Here is an 18,639-nt window from a genome sequence, read left to right as displayed (position 1 = left end):
ACATAAACGATAGCATTATTGTGCTAACAGGCGTTCATTTGTATTCAGCGTTGGCCTTTGTGAATGCTTCACATGTTTTGAAATGGCATTTTTACTGAGTATAAAAAGGAACAGTGTTTTACCTGAACTGCCTGTGAGTAGTGACAATGTTTTCAACAGTTTTCATGCTGTGATGCTAAATGGATCAATTCTACAGTGGAAGACCATAATTATTAGATGAGACATGTACAGTAGTGAGATGTTTTATCATGTTTTGAGTGTCTTTGCAGAATGTGCTTGTTTTCCCTTAAGGGGAAAAGGTGATTCAGTTAACAGTGTGGACATTAATTCAGTATCAATTAAATGTATTTGTACAGTGCTTTTAATAATACATACTGTTTTATAGATGATTTACAGAGAACATTGCACTTTTGTGTACAATGAGCTTACTACACATTCTTCTCCCGCAAAATATTTGTACTTTATCTGAAAAATGACAGCATGACAGTATCATCGCCTGAGTCCTGTAATACACGAGCATCCTGCTGTCTGGACCTCCCCTGTATCTGCAATAAGTACATAATCTCGGTACAACAAACTCTTCAGGTTCTGACTTGACTCAATATATGCTTTGAAATAACCATAATTATCTACAGTTCTCAAAACATGTCCAACTTGACAGCTGTGAAGGCGCTAATAGGCTACATAGCTTTTCATGTTAGTCTGCTCAGGTTCTTCCATCGATGGATAAAGGCTCAACAAAATAACAAAAATGCTTCTATTTGCGATACTTGGCCATCATCCTGAAACCCATAATAATAAACAGATAGACGAGGAAGAACACTATCGCCTCGCTATAATTCTGTGATAATTTGTTCTCAAGTTCCGGTCACACTTTATATTAGGTGGCCTTAACTACTATGTACTAACATTAAATACATACAAGACTATTTATTTACTGTGTAACTACATGTTATTCTGCAAAATTCCCACATTTGCTGCTACTACTACTATAGGTGTTATACTACGTTATAGAAATAACACAAAAGGAAGTATGGGAGTTATGCAGTTACCAAAAATGTAAAAAAAAAAAGTGAAAACTATCTTTCTATCTTTATTCTTCAAAGTAGCGAGTCTGTGCCTTGATAACAGCTTTGCACACTTTGACCATTGTCTCAAAAACATCATGAGGAAGCCACTTGGGATGATTTTCTCAAAATAGTTTAAACAGTTTTGAAATAGTTCCCATATATGTTGGGATCTTGTTGGCTGCTTTTCCTTCACTGTCCAGCTAAACTCTTAAATTAAAATGAATAAATACAAAAAGTAATTTCAAGCATTTAAAACTTTAAGATCAAACAATTAAAAACATACATTCAGGTCAGGTGTGTCCAGACTTTTGACTGGTACCCATACAGATAAAAAGAAACACGCAGACACACATCATGTAGGAAGTGTATACTCAGAAAGGTCATCATTATTTACTCTTTATTTATGTTGTCCATATATAACATTGAAATTAACGATACCTCCACAAAACAAACATTATTGTTCTCTTTTAACACTGATATCAATGAGTACAGGTACAAGGGTACACAAACACGGTCACAAACCAAAACCAACTACACACTTCATTTCCAAAGTTACCTCGAATCACGCACAGCCATAGCTTGTCCTGCTCTACAAGAGAAAAAAAGAAAAACCTAGCAAGGAAACTACCACTGCTACAAAAGTGCCAAAAACATGTAGTCTATCACTGTGGAAGTGCTTAGCATTATTAGGGAGTACCATTGTTTTTTTTTTGTTTTTTTGTTTTTTTCTTAAGGAGAATAATTTGTGGCTACAAAATCACCAGTAAAAATAGCTGATCTCTGTAAAAAGGACGCAAGAGGACAAGCCTTGGCCGTGGGTTTAAAATACATTTACTTGGAAATATTGTTTAATACAACAACACTGTTTTTTTATTACAAATGTACAGAATCCCATTGTTGACAGAATAATGCCCTGTGCATAAATGCTTCATCTGCGATAAGTTCAATGATTATTTCAGATTCAATTAAATGACCCATCATACTGTTTCATACCTGAATCAGAATCACAGTTTCTGAAGTTTTTGGGAAGAACAGTTTGAGATATGTTGATCTACTTATTTAATATTGAAACAAACAAACAAACAAACAAACAAACAAACAAACAAACAATATCCATTTCAATATTATCTGCTCTTGGTGTTCACTGCTTTACTGTATTACCTTTACCTCCCTCCCTCCCTCCCTCCCCAAAAAAATAAAAATAAAAAATAAAATAAATAAAACAGAACAAAAGAAAAATAAGTTGTCGTCCTGAGTGGGACTTGAACCCAGTCCTTAAATGTAAACTCACCCTTTCCTGCAGCAAACACAAGTGAGAAAAGGCACACATGAGAAAACCACAGAGCTGTAAGATACAGTACCTACAGAATGAGGGCCGTTTTGGTTATATCAGCATAATGGGACAAACAGTTCCATTCTAACAATCTTTACGACTTACTATTTAGCTGTAATTAAAGCTAAATGTCTCGCCTCAAAATATGATGACGAAGGAACCCATTTTATTTGACCTACAATTGGCACCAAAGCCTATCAAATCACGATTAGTCTCGGAAAGGCCAGACTCTCAAGTAATATGCTTATGAAGGTGCTAAATCAATCCGCTACTTTTAATCTTAAAAGTACAAACCCTTTTAAACCCTACAAACTTAATGTGACTTATTTGGTTTGATGGGCAGGGGATAGATGTACTGTTAACTTGCATTTGCAGGTGCTACACAGAAAACATGCTACATTACAAGGCAGATTCTGCAAACTCCATAACATTCATGCCTGCTCATCATCACCGACAATTTTAAGGAGCATGCACCAAGGAAAAATAATTCACACGTGCTTTTTATATAATGTCAGTAGTAATGAGCAGATATAAATGTTAATCTTCCATTATAATCCCTCAACGATGGTAGTAAGGTAACGTGACATTAGTAGTGAGTATTCCCTCAATTCTATTAGAAGGAAGAACTCTGTTGCAGTTAGTTAAAAATTCTGCTTTCACAGATAGGATAGACAAGGCTGTATTGAAATGCAACTCACACATCTTTCCCGTGGTAAGGATACACAGAACGAGGCGAATAAGATGGCCTATGAAAATAGACAAAGATTTATGCAACTAGTGCCTCCTTCATTCTCAGCGAGTGTGTGAGAGGGCCAACCAGTGACAATTTCTCAGCAAGCACCACATTTTGTCCACATTTAACATCATTTTCTGTTTTAACTCAGGGCTTGATCCAAACTGTGCTGTTGCCGAGAGCTTTGACTGATCAGGTTTGATATGGTAGTATTGTAAGGGCTTTTGTTTTGGTGACGAGGCAAAAAGATGCCAGAAAAAAATTAATTCAGATAAGACAAGCCTCAATAAAGTGGCTCCTGATGTTAAATTGAACATGGCAATGGCCGTTAAATCAACCCCTGCAGATGTGCATCAAAGGGCATTTGACATTTCAGACAGAATACAGATTCACATTAAACAACAACAAACATGAAGAAGACATTTGCACATTTTTCCTAATTCTTTTGGTGCAATGAATGGTTGTTTGTTAGCCAACAGTCATTGTACTTTAAAACACACACACACACACACACACACACACACACACACACACACACACACAAAATAAACCTCTTTTGGCTGAAAGGTCATTAGTTGGCATTCAAGATTCTGAAAAGTGCACACATGTTCTGTCCATCACAATATTGCTGCAAATTAACTACACGGCTGCTGTGTACTACAAACAAAATTACCGTATTTAATAGAGGCACAATGTTCTTTTCACAAGCCGCTATTATGATTCATACAGATGTCATTGTGATGACTGGCATTTTACACACATATCTAGTGTCTCGACCCACTAGAACTGCACAACACCATACAATACTAAAGACGGATCCACCGAGGAGAACTTTCAGCACACTACATTGCATCTAAACAGGTACAGTCATTTAACACTACGACTAATCTTTTAACCTTGTCCTATTAATGTGGCTGACATACATAGAGAGGCCCAGTGAGTTTGGAAAATAGGAAACTCTACAAACATCATCGTATCCTTTAAAAATGTACATTTACATATTATAAAACACATTGTATCCTGCAACCACAGTAAACTGGGTCTTTATTTTGTTTTTTTATTAGTTTTTTTTAAATATTATTTAGTCTTCTATTGATAGTAGTACTCACAGCTTTTGGAAAGATATTGTTTCTGTTTAGCTATTATAAGAGAAAAAGAGTTAACAATTACACTGTAAAAATATAGGTATGTTTATATACTATATATAGTTCTCTTCTTTTTTTTTTTTTAAATACAGAATGAATATATTGTGTACATATGGCCATCATGGCAAAGGAATAAAGGCATCGGTAACAATCCCCACTTATGCCACGGTCACATGACCTGAGGGTAGTGTGGGTGCTGAATGGGCGGAGTCGGTAACGAAAGCACAGGTCAGTGGCACTTTGTGCATCGAAGAACTAAAAATCTAGTGTAAGGCTACACGGGTGTATGCTCGTCTGATACTAGTTGAGTAAGGACATTGTGGTTCAAGAGTTTATTTCAGGATGGTTGATATTTGTCTCCCATAACCCCTCCCACCGCAAAAATGCCCACCCACTTCCCATTGTCCAATAGGACTTTAAAGATAATAAGTTTAGTAAGAGAGCAAAAATAATCCACTTGCAATTCTGGGGACACATTTTTGGCCACTACAGAGAGCTTGAGGAGGTAAAAAAACAAAAACAAAAACAAAACAAAAAAACAGTCAGCACGAGAGGATCCAGTTCCAGACTCTGTAACCTCTTACTGAACTTCCTCTTCCTGTTGAGACAGATGAGGAAAGAGTCAAAGCTCAATGTTCCACAGTACTGGAATTGCTTTTTTCTCTTTACATTCCTCTAAGAATTAATGCTGGTATAAGGAGAACCCTTAATAATCATCATATTTTAGTCTCTCATCCAAACATGTTTTTTGTCTTTATTTTTATATCGCCAAAATTTCTTCAAGACTACTAAGACTTCACAAACACACAGAGACGTTACAAAATAAATATACATTACAACCATATCACAGTTCATAATTTCATAAATATTAAATAAATAATAAATAGAGATGATAATTCTCCTTCAGCTGTAATTTGGAAATTCAAAAAAATAAAATGCGAATAGAGACCGATAGATAAAGATATATATATATATAGGTAGGAAGATAGAGAGAGAGAAAGAGAGAGAATGTACAAAAAAAAAAAAAAACATATCAAAACATTGTTGGTTAAAAATATTTGCACTTTGTCTTTTTTTAAAACTCTGTTGTGAAATGAAAATAAGTGGTCGATTTTTCTTTTCTCTTTCCAAATATTGATGTGGCACGTTCCTTGTCACATTTTCATGACCTTTTATGAACAGAAGGCCTGCACTTTTCCAGTGCGAGTATTTAAATAGGTGAATTCAAATAAATAACGCAGTTAAAATTAAATTATAACAAAATATAAATAAATTACAGTTAGAGTCTGGACAAATTTAGTATAATTTATATATCAGTAACAATCCAACATCTTGTTTTGGAGTTGAATTGACTGAAATGAAGTGCAACTCATTGTTCATAAGTAATAGATATGACTACATTTGGTAAATAATCCTACCAGTAATACAAATAAAATGCTCCTGTATTTAGCTCTAAAATAAAAGAACAAACTGTAATAAATAAAAGGGCTGCTTTTTTGAGGCATTTGCACTGAGATCAAGAAAGTAGTGGTTCAACAGGTGAAATTTACAGATTCAACCACATGACGTTGTAGTGCTGGGATATGGTTGAACACACACTTTGTAGAACGCCGATTTCCAAATAGGAGAGAAAATGTGCATGTTTGTAGTACATCCTCTCAATTCCCCCAACTTTTCTTCCCAAAACTCATGTCTTCTTCTGGCAAAAGAAGGAAGGACGAGGAAACACTGCGTAATTGTTTTCTTCTAGGGCTTTACATTAGATTTGCAGATGCCTTGCATTAATCAGGTATCACATTATCTTGAACGTTGCATTTGTTGTTCGAAAAGCAGCGTCCTCACAAATTCACCCAAAGCCTTGGCCTCACCTTCTGGATGAAGTTCTGGAAATCTTTCCTTCACTCCCAGCTTTTCCTTCTTCAAAAACATCTTCTTTAATGCAAAGTTCTCACCGAATGAACGTAAAGACAACAAAAACTCTAAAGAAAATAAGGGTTGTGTCTCCCTTCATAAATAAACTGAAGGATTTCCATCTGGTATCTTCCGCCTTCCAATCCAGCAGCTTTTGCGGATTTTGGTCCTTATATATATATATATATTATTTACCTCATTTTTTTTTTTTTACTTGTCACAGAATGCTCCCTGGGATGAAGGCTTAGATTGTTGTTAAAAAAAACCTGAATGCCCTTTTTTGTGTGTCATTTATATGCTCTTCCCATTACTTCATGCCTCTGTTTCTTTTCCACGCCTTTCGGCTGAATCAGACCTTGATGCCTTTCACTGCCTTGTTGATGGTCTCCAGAAGGGCCTTGTTCTCTGGGTTCTGGTAGCAGTCCTTATTGGTGTACATGTCAGTTAGGGTGCTCACGTAGCTCTCGAAATTCTGTTCTGTGATTGGCTCCTGCTGAAATGCAAATTGGATATTGGAGCCCCAGATTTGTAACAGTTTGTAATCTAGTGTGTCTAATTTATGGGGAATTCTAGAAAATAAAAGTTCTAGTAACTGCTATTTTAGAGCTTATTAGTGTGTTTGTGTAGTAACTCACCATGTGAGGCAGACGGATGTTGGCCAGGCTGCGTATAAGGGCTTGACTGAGTCCAGAGAGCTCCATAAACAAAGCCTCATTCTGTTCTTCGATTATCTTGTTCTCCTGCTCGATGTTCTTCAGGTTTTTCTCCATGGATGTGATCTACAAAATCGCAAAACAATTAAACATTCCCATTCTTGAAGCAACAGCTGACATCTTGTTTCCTTCTAGAAATGCATGTTTGCCACATCTAAACTTCTTTCACAACTTTGATTGCAAGTCATCATTGGTCAATGAGGTTTTGTATTAGAAAACCGGATTCTCCCTCAGTGTTTATAGCGGTTACAGTCACCATATCATATGGCCCTGGTATCATCTTCTTTAATTCTGTTTTGGAGAAAATTCCTAACAACCATTTTGGTTGGGTCAAAAAAGACCAGGTAGAGTACAGTAGATATACAGCACTTCCCTTTGATTATGAACAATGACATATGCTTGTTCTTCACATTGAACACAAGCTTTTAGAGTTGCATTTCATTTGGAAAGTGTGCCAGCTATACAGTATGTCAGTGGTGGTACCATTCTTTTATAGTAGATAAACAGTAACCTTCATTTTGAGTATAAACAAAACAAAACAAAAAACAATGATAATTGGAATATTTACACTTTGTTTCTGTTTGAAACAAATACAGAATCATGGTTTATAGTCTAAAACTAATATATTCTGGAAAAAAAAAATCAATATTATTTTATTTCAGAATACAAAGGTCTACCTGTCAGACAAAAAAAAAAAAAAACATATCTAGGGATCAGAATATTATAGAGACCTGGGGATGATCTCTTTTGGCTTTTAAGCAACCGTCTTTTAGCCATTTAATAATTCCCAGACAACCACATAGCAATACCCTAGTTACACCCTGGTAACCACCCAAAACATCCTGACATTGCATAAATATAAACAAGTACCATAAAATGTAATAATTTTTTTTACTAAATCGTTTTTTTTTTTTTTTTTTTTGGAGAAACCAAATGACAAATAATTGATCAAATACAATATTAATATGAGTTTTTCCCTGTTTTTAACTCTTAAATGGGTCAACATCACAGGAGGGGTTAGAAGGTGTAGACTGCACCGTTTTGAAAAGATGTGTTGCTAACCTGTGTTTGAAGGTTGACCATATCTGCCTCCATTTCATTGTTGGATTCATTGAGCTCATTGATTTCTTTATTTAGTTGCTTGATGTCTTCGTCATTGTCTAACACTGTAAAGAGAGAAAAATAAAAGAGAAATTGTCATCTTCATTTCAGAAGGTGGGATATAAGAAAAAGGATAAGACTGATGTGGGATGAATGGAGATAGCAATACGAGAAAGAGAGAGAGGGTCTCACCGTCATTGGCTCTGAACTTAGTGCTGAGATACTCTTCACCAGGGAACTTGGCTTTCTTCTTACTGAGGGAGGCTCTGGGGCAGCCTGAGAGACTGGGAGAAAACAGAATCCATCATCATTATCATCATCTTCATCATCATCATCACCAACATCATCATCACTATATTTGAAGAAATGACCAAAGTTCAGCCAAGAAACTGATAGGTTCTTTGACTTGTATCTGCTAGCCAATCAGCTCACTCACATGTGACATGTTAAAACAATTGGCTCGCATGGTGTAAGCTGATTTTTCCTTTGACTTGTAATCAGGTAGCCAATCAACTCGTATCTCTCTCTTTGTCTAACATTTAAATGGCTCAGTTTTGCAGATAAGCTGCTTTCTCTACAGTGTGCTGAGGGTTTTTTCTCTGAAACCCAACTCCACTCCAGCTCCACTTGCCTGCAACATGTTTTTTTTTTTTTTGTTGTTGTTGTTGTAATGTCTATTTGTGCAGCAGCGTCATACAGTACATGCTTGATGCAGCATGTCTTGCATTTTGTCTAATTGTGTAGTAGCAGCAGCATGTCCACATGCTAACTCCTTATGCACATGTATTTTCTAGCAGCAGCAGTGTAGCACATCCAGAACGCCAAGACCAATATCCTATCAATATATCATACCAACATTTAAATGCTAAATATTTCCGAGAGTTGTCATGACTAAATTATTTTCTTAATGGGCATACCTGTAATGACTCAAATTAGACCAGTTCTCATAAAATTAAAGGTGTAATTCCTGCACCATTAGTGGCACCAAATTACAAATATAACAATAATGTTTCGAAACAGGTTTCCCAAACAATATCCCCTCTACCATTGTGTGGGAAAAAAAAGGTACTCCCAGTCCAAACGCCATTTTGGTTAATGTTGGACGTTCTAACAACCAGATCAATGTTTTAAAAGCGCCACAGTGTTTACATTTTTTCAGAAGTCAACCTAAGCCTAAATGGCTAACTAACTGTATCTGCTCTTTAAACAGGGACAAGTGTTTTTTTTTTTTTTTAACACAGACAAAATTCTACACACGTCACCTTTAAAAATAAAACTGTTTTTCAAATGCCAATCAGTCCCCCTTATTTTCTACTCTTAAGTACCTGCGGTGGGTGAGAAAGCTGCCGTTGGCGTGTCCTGATCCATCACACCCTGGAGTGGGGCAGGTGGGACCCTCTGTCTTAAACGCCTTCCAGGAGAATGGAGAACCATTCAGCAAACCCTCTTTCTGCTGCCTGGCCGCCAGCGGGCATCCATATGCACTGCGGTGAGTGGCATACTTCCCACTGATATGACCCAGGCTGTCACAACCTGGCACTGGGCATCTTTGAGAGCAGAAGAGGTGTGGAAAAGATGTTGGAGGGAATAAAACAGATATATAGAGTTTTGTTATAGAGTGTGAAAATTACATCTGTTGACTGTAAAAGCAATAGCATATATCCCATCAGAAATATCACCTTGTTATTTACTTCAGTAACCATTTGTCTCACTCGCATCTATATTTATTTTTCACTCCATTTTATAAGGAGGGCATTATTTAGATACAGTTGAATTCAGAAGTTTACATACACCATAGCCAAATACATTTAAACTCAGTTTTTCACAATTCCTGACATTTAATCATAGAAAACATTCCCTGTCTTAGGTCAGTTAGGATCACTACTTTATTTTAACAATGTGAAATGTCAGAATAATAGTAGAGAGAATGATTTATTTCAGCTTTTATTTCTTTCATCACATTCCCAGTGGGTCAGAAATTGACACTTTGTTAGTATTTGGTATCATATCATAAACTGATTGTTTAACTTGGGTCAAACATTTTGGGTAGCCTTCCACAAGCTTCTCACAATAAGTTGCTGGAATTTTGGCCCATTCCTCCAGACAGAACTGGTGTAACTAATTCAGGATTGTAGGCCCCCTTGCTCGTATTGCTTTTTCAGTTCTGCCCACAAATTTTCTATCGGATTGAGGTCAGGGCTTTGTGATGGCCACTCCAATACCTTGACTTTGTTGTCCTTAAGCCCTTTTGCCACAACTTTGGAGGTATGCTTGGGGTCATTGTCCATTTGGAAGACCCCTTTGCGACCGAGCTTTAACTTCCTGGCTGATGTCTTGAGATGTTGCTTCAATATATCCACTTGATTTTCCTTCCTCATGATGCCCACAACATGATGCTGCCACCCCCATGTTTCACAGTTGGGATGGTGTTCTTCGGCTTGCAAGCCTCACCCTTTTTCTTCCAAACATAAAGATGGTCATTATGGCCAAACATTTCACTTTTTGTTTCATCAGACCAGAGGACATTTCTCTAAAAAGTAAGATCTTTGTCCCCATGTGCACTTTTTTATGGTGGTTTTGGAGCAGTGGCTTCTTCCTTGCTGAACAGCCTTTCAGGTTATGTCGATATAGGACTTGTTTTACTGTGGATATAGATACTTGTCTACCTGTTTCCTCCAGCATCTTCACAAGGTCCTTTGCTGTTGTTCTGGGATTGATTTGCACTTTTCTCACCAAACTATGTTCATCTCTAGGAGACAGAATGTGTTTAATGGTGTTCCCATAGTGTTTATACTTGCGTACTATTGTTTGTACAGATGAATGTGGTATCTTCAGATGTTTGGAAATTGCTCCCAAGGATGAACCAAACTTGTGGAGGTCCACAATTTTTTTGCTGAGGTCTTGGCTGATTTATTTTGATTTTCCCATGATGTCATGCAAAGAGGTACTGAGTTTGAAGGTAGGCCTTAAGATACACAGGTACACCTCCTGTGTGTTAGCCTATCAGTAGATAATTAGCTAATTGCCTAAAGGCTTGACATCATTTTCTGGAATTTTCCAAGCTGCTTAAAGGCACAGTTAACTTAGTGTATGTAAACTTCTGACCAACTGGAATTGTGATATAGTCAATTAAAAGTGAAACAATCTGTCTGTAAACAATTGTTGGAAAAATTACTCATGTCATGCACAAAGAGCATGTACTAAACGACTTGCCAAAACGATAGTTTGCTAATATGAAATCTATGGAGTGGTTAAAAAATGAGTTTTAATGACTTCAACTTAAGTGTATGTAAACGTCTGACTTCAACTGTACATTCTTTGCCCAACAGTAACTGTGAATATTAAAACACATTGAAATAAACTGAAAAAAGAGAGATTTTTACACATTGGGAACTTGGGTGCTACCATATGTGGCTGCTCATTGACTGTAGTGAAATTGTGGGGATAAAAATCTCCTACATTTGGCAGTAAAAAAAATAAATAAATAAAAAAAGACAAAAACCCACTAACAAAAATATGCACAAATGCTTTGAAAAAAAGTGTGCATTTCAATACTTCATGAGCCATCTGTGCTGTAATATATTGTTCAGTTTTATACTATTCCTCAGCAGTGCAACTGGGTGTCTTTGTCTTCTCGCTTCTAGATGTATTATAATGAATTGAAATAAAAAGCATTTTTAATGTTACTAGAACAAGTTCCTTGTGCTGTGCTCCATGCACTGATTCATAAGCTCATGTCAAGTGAGTTATTTGGAAGGTTGCCAAGGTGATATTTAACAAAGTAGAACACAAGCAATATTTTCAGATGTGGTAGACTAACATCACAAGTGATTCTAGCTGTAAATTCTTGATTAAATCACAACTTCCATCTGGTTGGAGAGAGGTTTCTAAACTGCATTACGCTGTTGTAAAATGACTGTGTGGTTTGAGAAACCTATTATCCAACATTTGATCACAGCCCACCTAAAAGTGTTTATTTTTTACCGTATAGTAGCATAAAAGAAAGGGGGAAAAGCCTCAGCTTTCTATGCAGTACGAACTTTAAGAGCTCGGAGTCCTCCTTGTCGTCCTTGATGGGAGTTGTTTTTATTCCACCTTTCTTGGCCCGCGGACACCCAGACAAACTGAAAACAGAGAGTACGCAGCTCATGATCAGAGGAGCCAGCACTATGTCATAAGATGGTCCACCACCTTAATTAAAGAGTCTATTGACCCAAAGCAAAGTTGGAGAAACCAAGCTCAAATACTACAACTAAAAATCCAACAAACAGAGGTTAAGCATACACCATATTCTAACCAGGTGTGACGTGACAGGCCTCTATATCGTCACATAATTTTTCTGTTGTAAATGAAAGCAAAATGATGCATAATATGATTGAAAAAATAAAAAAAAAAAAAAAAAATAAAATAAAAAAAACAAATCATAGCTGATCAGAACATGCTTATTTTTAATATAAGTAAAATTATGTAGAGAGGGATTTGGACCAAGATTTGATTTCACGGTGGGTGAGGTAAAGTAATAGCACACAAGTATACAATATAAGTAGTAGAAATCAATCAAGTTACCAACTAAATGTCTTTTCACTTGTCACGAATGGCTGGGACGAAAACTCAGATTCAAAATGTAAAAGATTTGTGAATTATCTCTTGATGCTTAATTTGTGTCATGCCTGGTTATAACATGGTGTTGGTGGAGAAGGGAAGACAAGCAAGCTTATACTGTAGAACGTCAGGCCATAAGAAAAGTACACAAGATCTGGGGTCTGTTTCCTATTCCCTACTCAATAAAAGGGATGGATTACAAATGCAGTGTTGTGTCTAATATACAACTAGCACTAAACTTCTCTGTCCTCTGTGTGTATTGTTGTGTAAATGGGAAGGGTTGTCGCACGGGCCATACCTTCTATGAGACGCGTAGTTGCCCGTGATATGCCCTGAACCATCACATCCTGGGGTTGGACATCTGAGAAAGTAAGGTCAAAGGTTAAATGTGAGAGGTTTGAAGTGGGCTCTGGGGGGGGGGGGGTTGTTCAAACTTCTAAATGTTATATCTGCACTACGGAACAATGGGCTCTCTAGCGGCTTCTGTGGTTGAAACCAAAAATTGCAAGCAACTTTTGGTGGAACATCTTACTTGAGTTGTGATTCAGCACTGCTCTTCTGCACGGATGAATCTCATTGTTTGAGGTCACCTGCTTAGCCTGTGATCACTCTGAGATGTTCATCAGCAGAGCCGAAGTCATAACGTGCTTTTTCATGTTGATATTATGTTATTCTTCGTTTAAAAACGTATAACTGAGATATTACTTGCTTTCAGGAAGATAAACACCACTCTTAATTACATATTTTAATATGACTACTCAAGTGTTTCATCCACTACACATTAATGTTTGTATTGCACTACATATATCAATTAAAGAGGTCAGTTAAAGAGGTGAAACTCGTGATATGGCTAATGAGAGTTCAATTGAAGACCTTTAATTATTTTTATATTACAATCTATATTCTCAGTGGATAATGCAAGTAAACCATAATACTACAATAGTAGGTCTATGCACTGCACACAATAAAATTGTAAACTAAAAACAAAAAAAGAGGACTGAATAACGATGGGGATGAAATATTCTCTATTAAACATGAAAATAATATGCAGAGTACAATATAACAATTACAACAGTTTCTTTAATACAGTAAAAAACAAAACTTAAAAACACATCGCGATCTGTAAACACACAAGTAATGTTCAATTCATTAAAGCATAACAATCAATATGAGGTTCAACAACCCTACCAGAACACATCCAAGCATTATAGCAAGTAAACAACTTTGCCAAACAGTTAATAGATTAACATCCATCTGGAGACATCCATCCTCCTGAACTGCGACTGACTAAACAGCCATAGCTTCCCCTGCAGGTAAACACGTGATATAGTAGCTGGTTCTTCTTTTCTGTTCTTACGGACATGACATAAACATGCAAGGAAGAATGACGAAAATCTGATCCGAATCCGAATCTGAACCGACAGCTCAAAATGAAAATCTTAATGTAGGTTTACCGTAGTGAATCGGAGTAAGACAAGGACAGAATTTTGAACACTGATTTTTTTATATACTCACTCAATAGTAGATTTTTGTTAATCGGAACCAAAGTAATCTCATGTAGTGTATCTTTAAAATACCTGTAATCAGGGACTAAAAATTCAGTTTGTTCTGGGCAAAAACTTAATTTTTTCGTTCCAGTTCAGAAGTTCCGCAGCCTCCTTTCCAAAAGGTTATTGGTTAGAACAAAATAAAAGAACGGTTAATAACATTCTTTTTAAAGTGACAGTACTCTGTGCTAAGGGGTGGGCGAAATATATGTTGTAGTGTTGCCAGATCTCACAAGAGAAACAAGCAACATGGTCTGGAAATACAAATCCAAATTAAGCCACTTGCCTCACCAAAATAAGCAAAAATAAGCAAATATTTTTGTGTGTGTGTGGTGGATTTATCAGCATAGAAATCATAACAAGCAGTTAATCAACATTTAAGTATAATTTTGTTTACAGATCTGCTTCTCAGCCAAAACCCGGCAGCATCAAATCTGTATTAATGCATCATATCTAACAATAATTCAGTGAAGACTTGGAAACAACTGAGAAATGTATTTTTTACCTCTAATAATGTTTTCTTTGTATCTGGATTAGATGTGCATGTATATGTAGTAATTACACATAGTTATTAAAAAGGTCTTCATTCACAGAATGCAACATCCACAACGGGTAGTTAGGCAAAGAAATGTGTGATGCAGCGGTTTCCTTTAGGATCAAAGCCCATGTTTCATTTTTTTCAGGCAACATGAAGTGGTTTAGTTCCAAAAATGTATTATGATAAACTCTTTGACCTTCAGTTTCATGAAAAAATTACCAGAACAAAATTAACCAGTTATAACAGGTTACCAGCATTTAAAAAAAAAAAGTTCACTCCGGAACAATTGAAAATCACTTTGTTCTGGTTTTTGGTTACGTTCTGCTAAAAATTTTGTTCATTTTCGTTTTTCGTTTTCATTCCTTAAACCGTTTTTAGTCCCTGCCTGTAATAAAACTTAGCCAAAACTAAAAGCTGAAGTGTGCAATATCTGCAACATTAGAGGAGGCTTTCAAACAAGTTTCCCAAACACTCCCCCTGTCTTCCACTGGTGGGTCAAATAGAGAGTTCCACCCCAAACTCAAGCATTGGTTTAGCCAGTACTGCTATGTGTTGGGCTGGACGGGATGCTCAAAAAACATTTTGGGGGGAATCAACCTACAAATGGCTTACTTATATTTGTCTTTGCATATTAAGCTGGAATAGGAGAAAGTATTTTAACATTGAAAAAAATTACACACTGCACCTTTAATACTGTACCAAAGTACACCAACATTATGTACATTATCGTGGGTATGGTGCTGTTTAATCAAGGAAATGGAAAGAACATATAAAAAAACTAAAGCAGACATTCAGTCAAGACACAAAAGAGCAAGAACGAGAAGAGCAAGAGCAGAAGTAGAGCAGACATACTTGAGTTCAGCTGTGTGTGCTGCCATGAGGGACCGAAGACTCTTATCAGCAAGAGGACACCCAGACAAGCTAAAAACGTTGAAAAGAGCAAAGGTAGAGAAAAGAGAGGGGGAAAAGATATAGTGAAAGAACGCAGAATGTCCCAGGTACAAAAGACAGAACAGGCAAGTGTTAAGCAAAAAGAGATAAAATCTCTACGACATGGCAAAAAATATGCAGACACCGAAACACCACACCCAGTTTAAGAATTAATTATACTAAAGTTAGTTATATATATATTTTTCTTAAAATCATGTCATTTTACTTCTTTAAGGGATATAATTTACTCTCATCATTTACTCACGCTCATGGTATCCCAGGTGTGTATGACCTTCTTTCTTCAGCAGAACACATCTGAAGAAAACTAGAAAAATATTTCAGCTCTGTAGGTCCTTACAATGCAAATGGATGGTGATCAGACCTTTGAAGCTCCAAAAATCACAGACAGTCAGCATAAACGTCATCCATACGACTCCAGAGGTTAAATTAATGTCTTCTACTATGTCTTACTATGTCGTTTTGGTGCAAAAAAGATCAATATTTAAGTCCTGTTTATCTACAAACCATCGCTTCTTGTCAGCCGGAGTATACACATTCACGAGAGTGCTTAGTTCACGCAGTCTCTCATGTGACAATTTCACGTTGGCATGTTACGGACGTAATCTCACGTTCTTCTCTCGGTTGAGACATCCAGGATAAGCACACAAACGCACCATTGTGAGTAAATAAACAGATACAAATACAGATCTCAACCAAAACCAACAAAGTTTCTGTACAGTGTTCCTCTTACTCAGTTGTAAACAGCGCTGCTCTTCCATGTGTTGCACGTGTGTCAGTTCTCACGTGAACATGCCAATACAATTACGTCATGCGCATATTGCTGTTGACCGGAAGCAATAGTTTATTGTTAAAAAGTACTAAATATTGATCTTTTTCACACCAAAAGTGATCGTATTGCTGTAGAAGACATTAATTTAACCGCTGGAGTCGTATGGATGACAATTATGCTGACTAGCTGTTCTTTTTGGAGCTTCAAAGGTCTGATCGCCATCCACTTGCATTTTAACCTCCTGAGCTAAGATATTTTCTATTTTTCTTCAAATGTGTTCTGCAGAAGAAAGTTATACACACCTGGGATTTCATGAGGGTGAGTAAATGATGCGATCATTTTCATTTTTGGGTGAACTATCCCTTTAAGTAAGCGGATCTTGTTTTAAGGTTATTATCTGTATCTAGATATTTTACAGGAAACGAAAAGACAAAAATAATAAGATTTAATTTTTTTTGCTGCAGAGAAAGGAATGTCCACATACCATGTATTGGTATGTGGACCAAGCCATGTATTGTACATAATGCCTTGTTTTATTGGCTATTTCCCCTCTGAAACCCTAGCTGCAGAAATAGTGCTATAGGTAAGAGAAGGGCTGAGAGGTGACCCCCAAACTCTGTGTACCTGCGATGAGATGCATAGTTTCCAGTGATGTGTCCACTGCCATCACACCCAGGAGTGGGACACCTGCATCGAGGGACAAAACGTAAAGCTAACTGAGTGAAATGATTCCATTCTGTTAAATTTCAATATGTAAACAGAAATACATATAGGAGATCATGTGACTTACAGCAGGAGATCTTTCTTGGTGTCCTTGGGCTGAAACCTGACTTTGAAATTTGGGGTTGTGACTTCTCCGGGGTACTTCCTGTCTTCAAGGGCATCCTGTATCATGTCGCAATCTTCGGGGTCAGACGAGGCAAATGACTGAGCACTGTGGTTCATCTGTGCAGCAGTTTACAACAATACTGAATATTACACCAGCAACACATGACACATGTATGACTATCTGCTGTAAAGTGTCAGATATGTGTAATTGCTTAAATAACTCAAGTTTAAACTAGTGATTCTCAGCTTGTGTGCTGCAACCCAAAAATGGGTCACAGATCTGTTCGGATAGGGTGTCGGCAACAGGGTAAACAACCATATTCTTGTGCATAGTTAGGATAGCAAAATAAATAGGCTTACCAACTTTTAAAAGGGAGGAGAAAATGCTTATTTTATATGGTTAAATTTTTCCAATCAAACTCAGTATATTGGTGCAAAGTCATCTGTCACATGATATTATGGCTAATAATAATGCAATATTTAGCCCAATGTATGTTCCATTTGTTAGGCTGTTGTTTATACATTTACAAAATTGTCAGTTTTCATATTCAGCCTCTGTCATGTTAATAATTTAGCAAATTGTTGGATATACTACATATATGCAGTTCATTGTAATTGCAATTCAGATAATAATGTTTGATTTAACATTTTCTGCATTGGGTAGCCAATTGATGTCCAAAACTATATCTAAATTTGGGTCCTAAAGCAAAAACAAGTGAGAACCACTGGTTTAAACTACTCTATATGCGTAGTCATTTATTAGTCCAGTCATTTCTGTGCCCTCCTCTCTGGCTTCATTTACAGTAAATGACGAAGGAAATGGGAAATGTTTCTACCTCTTCTAGCTCCTCCTCCCTCTGCCGATTGGGTTTGGTGTAGTCCAGAGGCCCCTCCCACTCCTCTTGTTTGTAGGGATGTAAAGAGTGGGGCGAGATGCTGTTGTTGCCATGGTGAAGAGATAAGGACGATGATGAAGAGGATGAAGAAAGATCGGGGGAGCGCACTTCAGAACTGGTGCAAGACACGCCCACTTCTCTCTTAATTGGCTTCTTCATGCTTAAGTCCAAGGTGCCATTCTCGTCTACTTCTATTTCCATACTCTACAACAGGAAGAAATAAAATATGATATATACAGGATTTAAATCTAGATTTTTTCATTTTCTGAAGAAAATGTGAAAGGTGCTGCCCGTGCAAAACTTGCCACCATGATGCTAAGTTGTTGTGTTGCTGGCAAATTTCAGGTAGTGGGTAGCTAGATTCTCACTGGCAAAAAATCAGTTCAATCTATCAATGATACTTTGGTCTCAAATATGGCTAGGATCCTTCCTTCAATTATTTATTCTACTTTTTATTAATTTATAAATATTTTTGCTCTTTTATCATCTGCCTGGCATAAGT

General features: G+C 36.8%; 1 protein-coding gene across 8 annotated transcripts in view; it reads right to left on the bottom strand.

Annotated features, from left to right (window-relative positions):
• Positions 1 to 4,344: 4,344 nt before the first annotated feature.
• LOC127419426 (myelin transcription factor 1-like) overlaps positions 4,345 to 18,639 on the bottom strand; it is a 93,176-nt gene continuing 78,881 nt past the window's right edge. For 5 of the 8 annotated variants that reach the window (XM_051660800.1, XM_051660799.1, XM_051660802.1 and 2 more), the window contains 11 exons: positions 18,078 to 18,341; positions 17,204 to 17,358; positions 17,038 to 17,100; positions 15,546 to 15,614; positions 12,907 to 12,969; positions 12,047 to 12,130; positions 9,332 to 9,553; positions 8,199 to 8,290; positions 7,968 to 8,071; positions 6,828 to 6,971; positions 4,345 to 6,685 (listed from right to left, as the gene is read on the bottom strand). In XM_051660800.1, the coding sequence (XP_051516760.1) occupies positions 6,542 to 6,685; positions 6,828 to 6,971; positions 7,968 to 8,071; positions 8,199 to 8,290; positions 9,332 to 9,553; positions 12,047 to 12,130; positions 12,907 to 12,969; positions 15,546 to 15,614; positions 17,038 to 17,100; positions 17,204 to 17,358; positions 18,078 to 18,341 (1,404 nt within the window). In that variant the 3' untranslated portion in view covers positions 4,345 to 6,541. The remainder of the gene's footprint in view (positions 6,686 to 6,827; positions 6,972 to 7,967; positions 8,072 to 8,198; positions 8,291 to 9,331; positions 9,554 to 12,046; positions 12,131 to 12,906; positions 12,970 to 15,545; positions 15,615 to 17,037; positions 17,101 to 17,203; positions 17,359 to 18,077; positions 18,342 to 18,639) is intronic. The other 3 variants (XM_051660801.1, XM_051660807.1, XM_051660805.1) reach the window with 2 other exon arrangements.

The sequence above is a fragment of the Myxocyprinus asiaticus genome, chromosome 28 (assembly GCF_019703515.2).
Source record: "Myxocyprinus asiaticus isolate MX2 ecotype Aquarium Trade chromosome 28, UBuf_Myxa_2, whole genome shotgun sequence".
Lineage (NCBI taxonomy): Eukaryota > Metazoa > Chordata > Actinopteri > Cypriniformes > Catostomidae > Myxocyprinus > Myxocyprinus asiaticus.
Note: the sequence above shows the minus strand (reverse complement) of the source record. Positions and strands in the feature narration are given on the sequence as shown.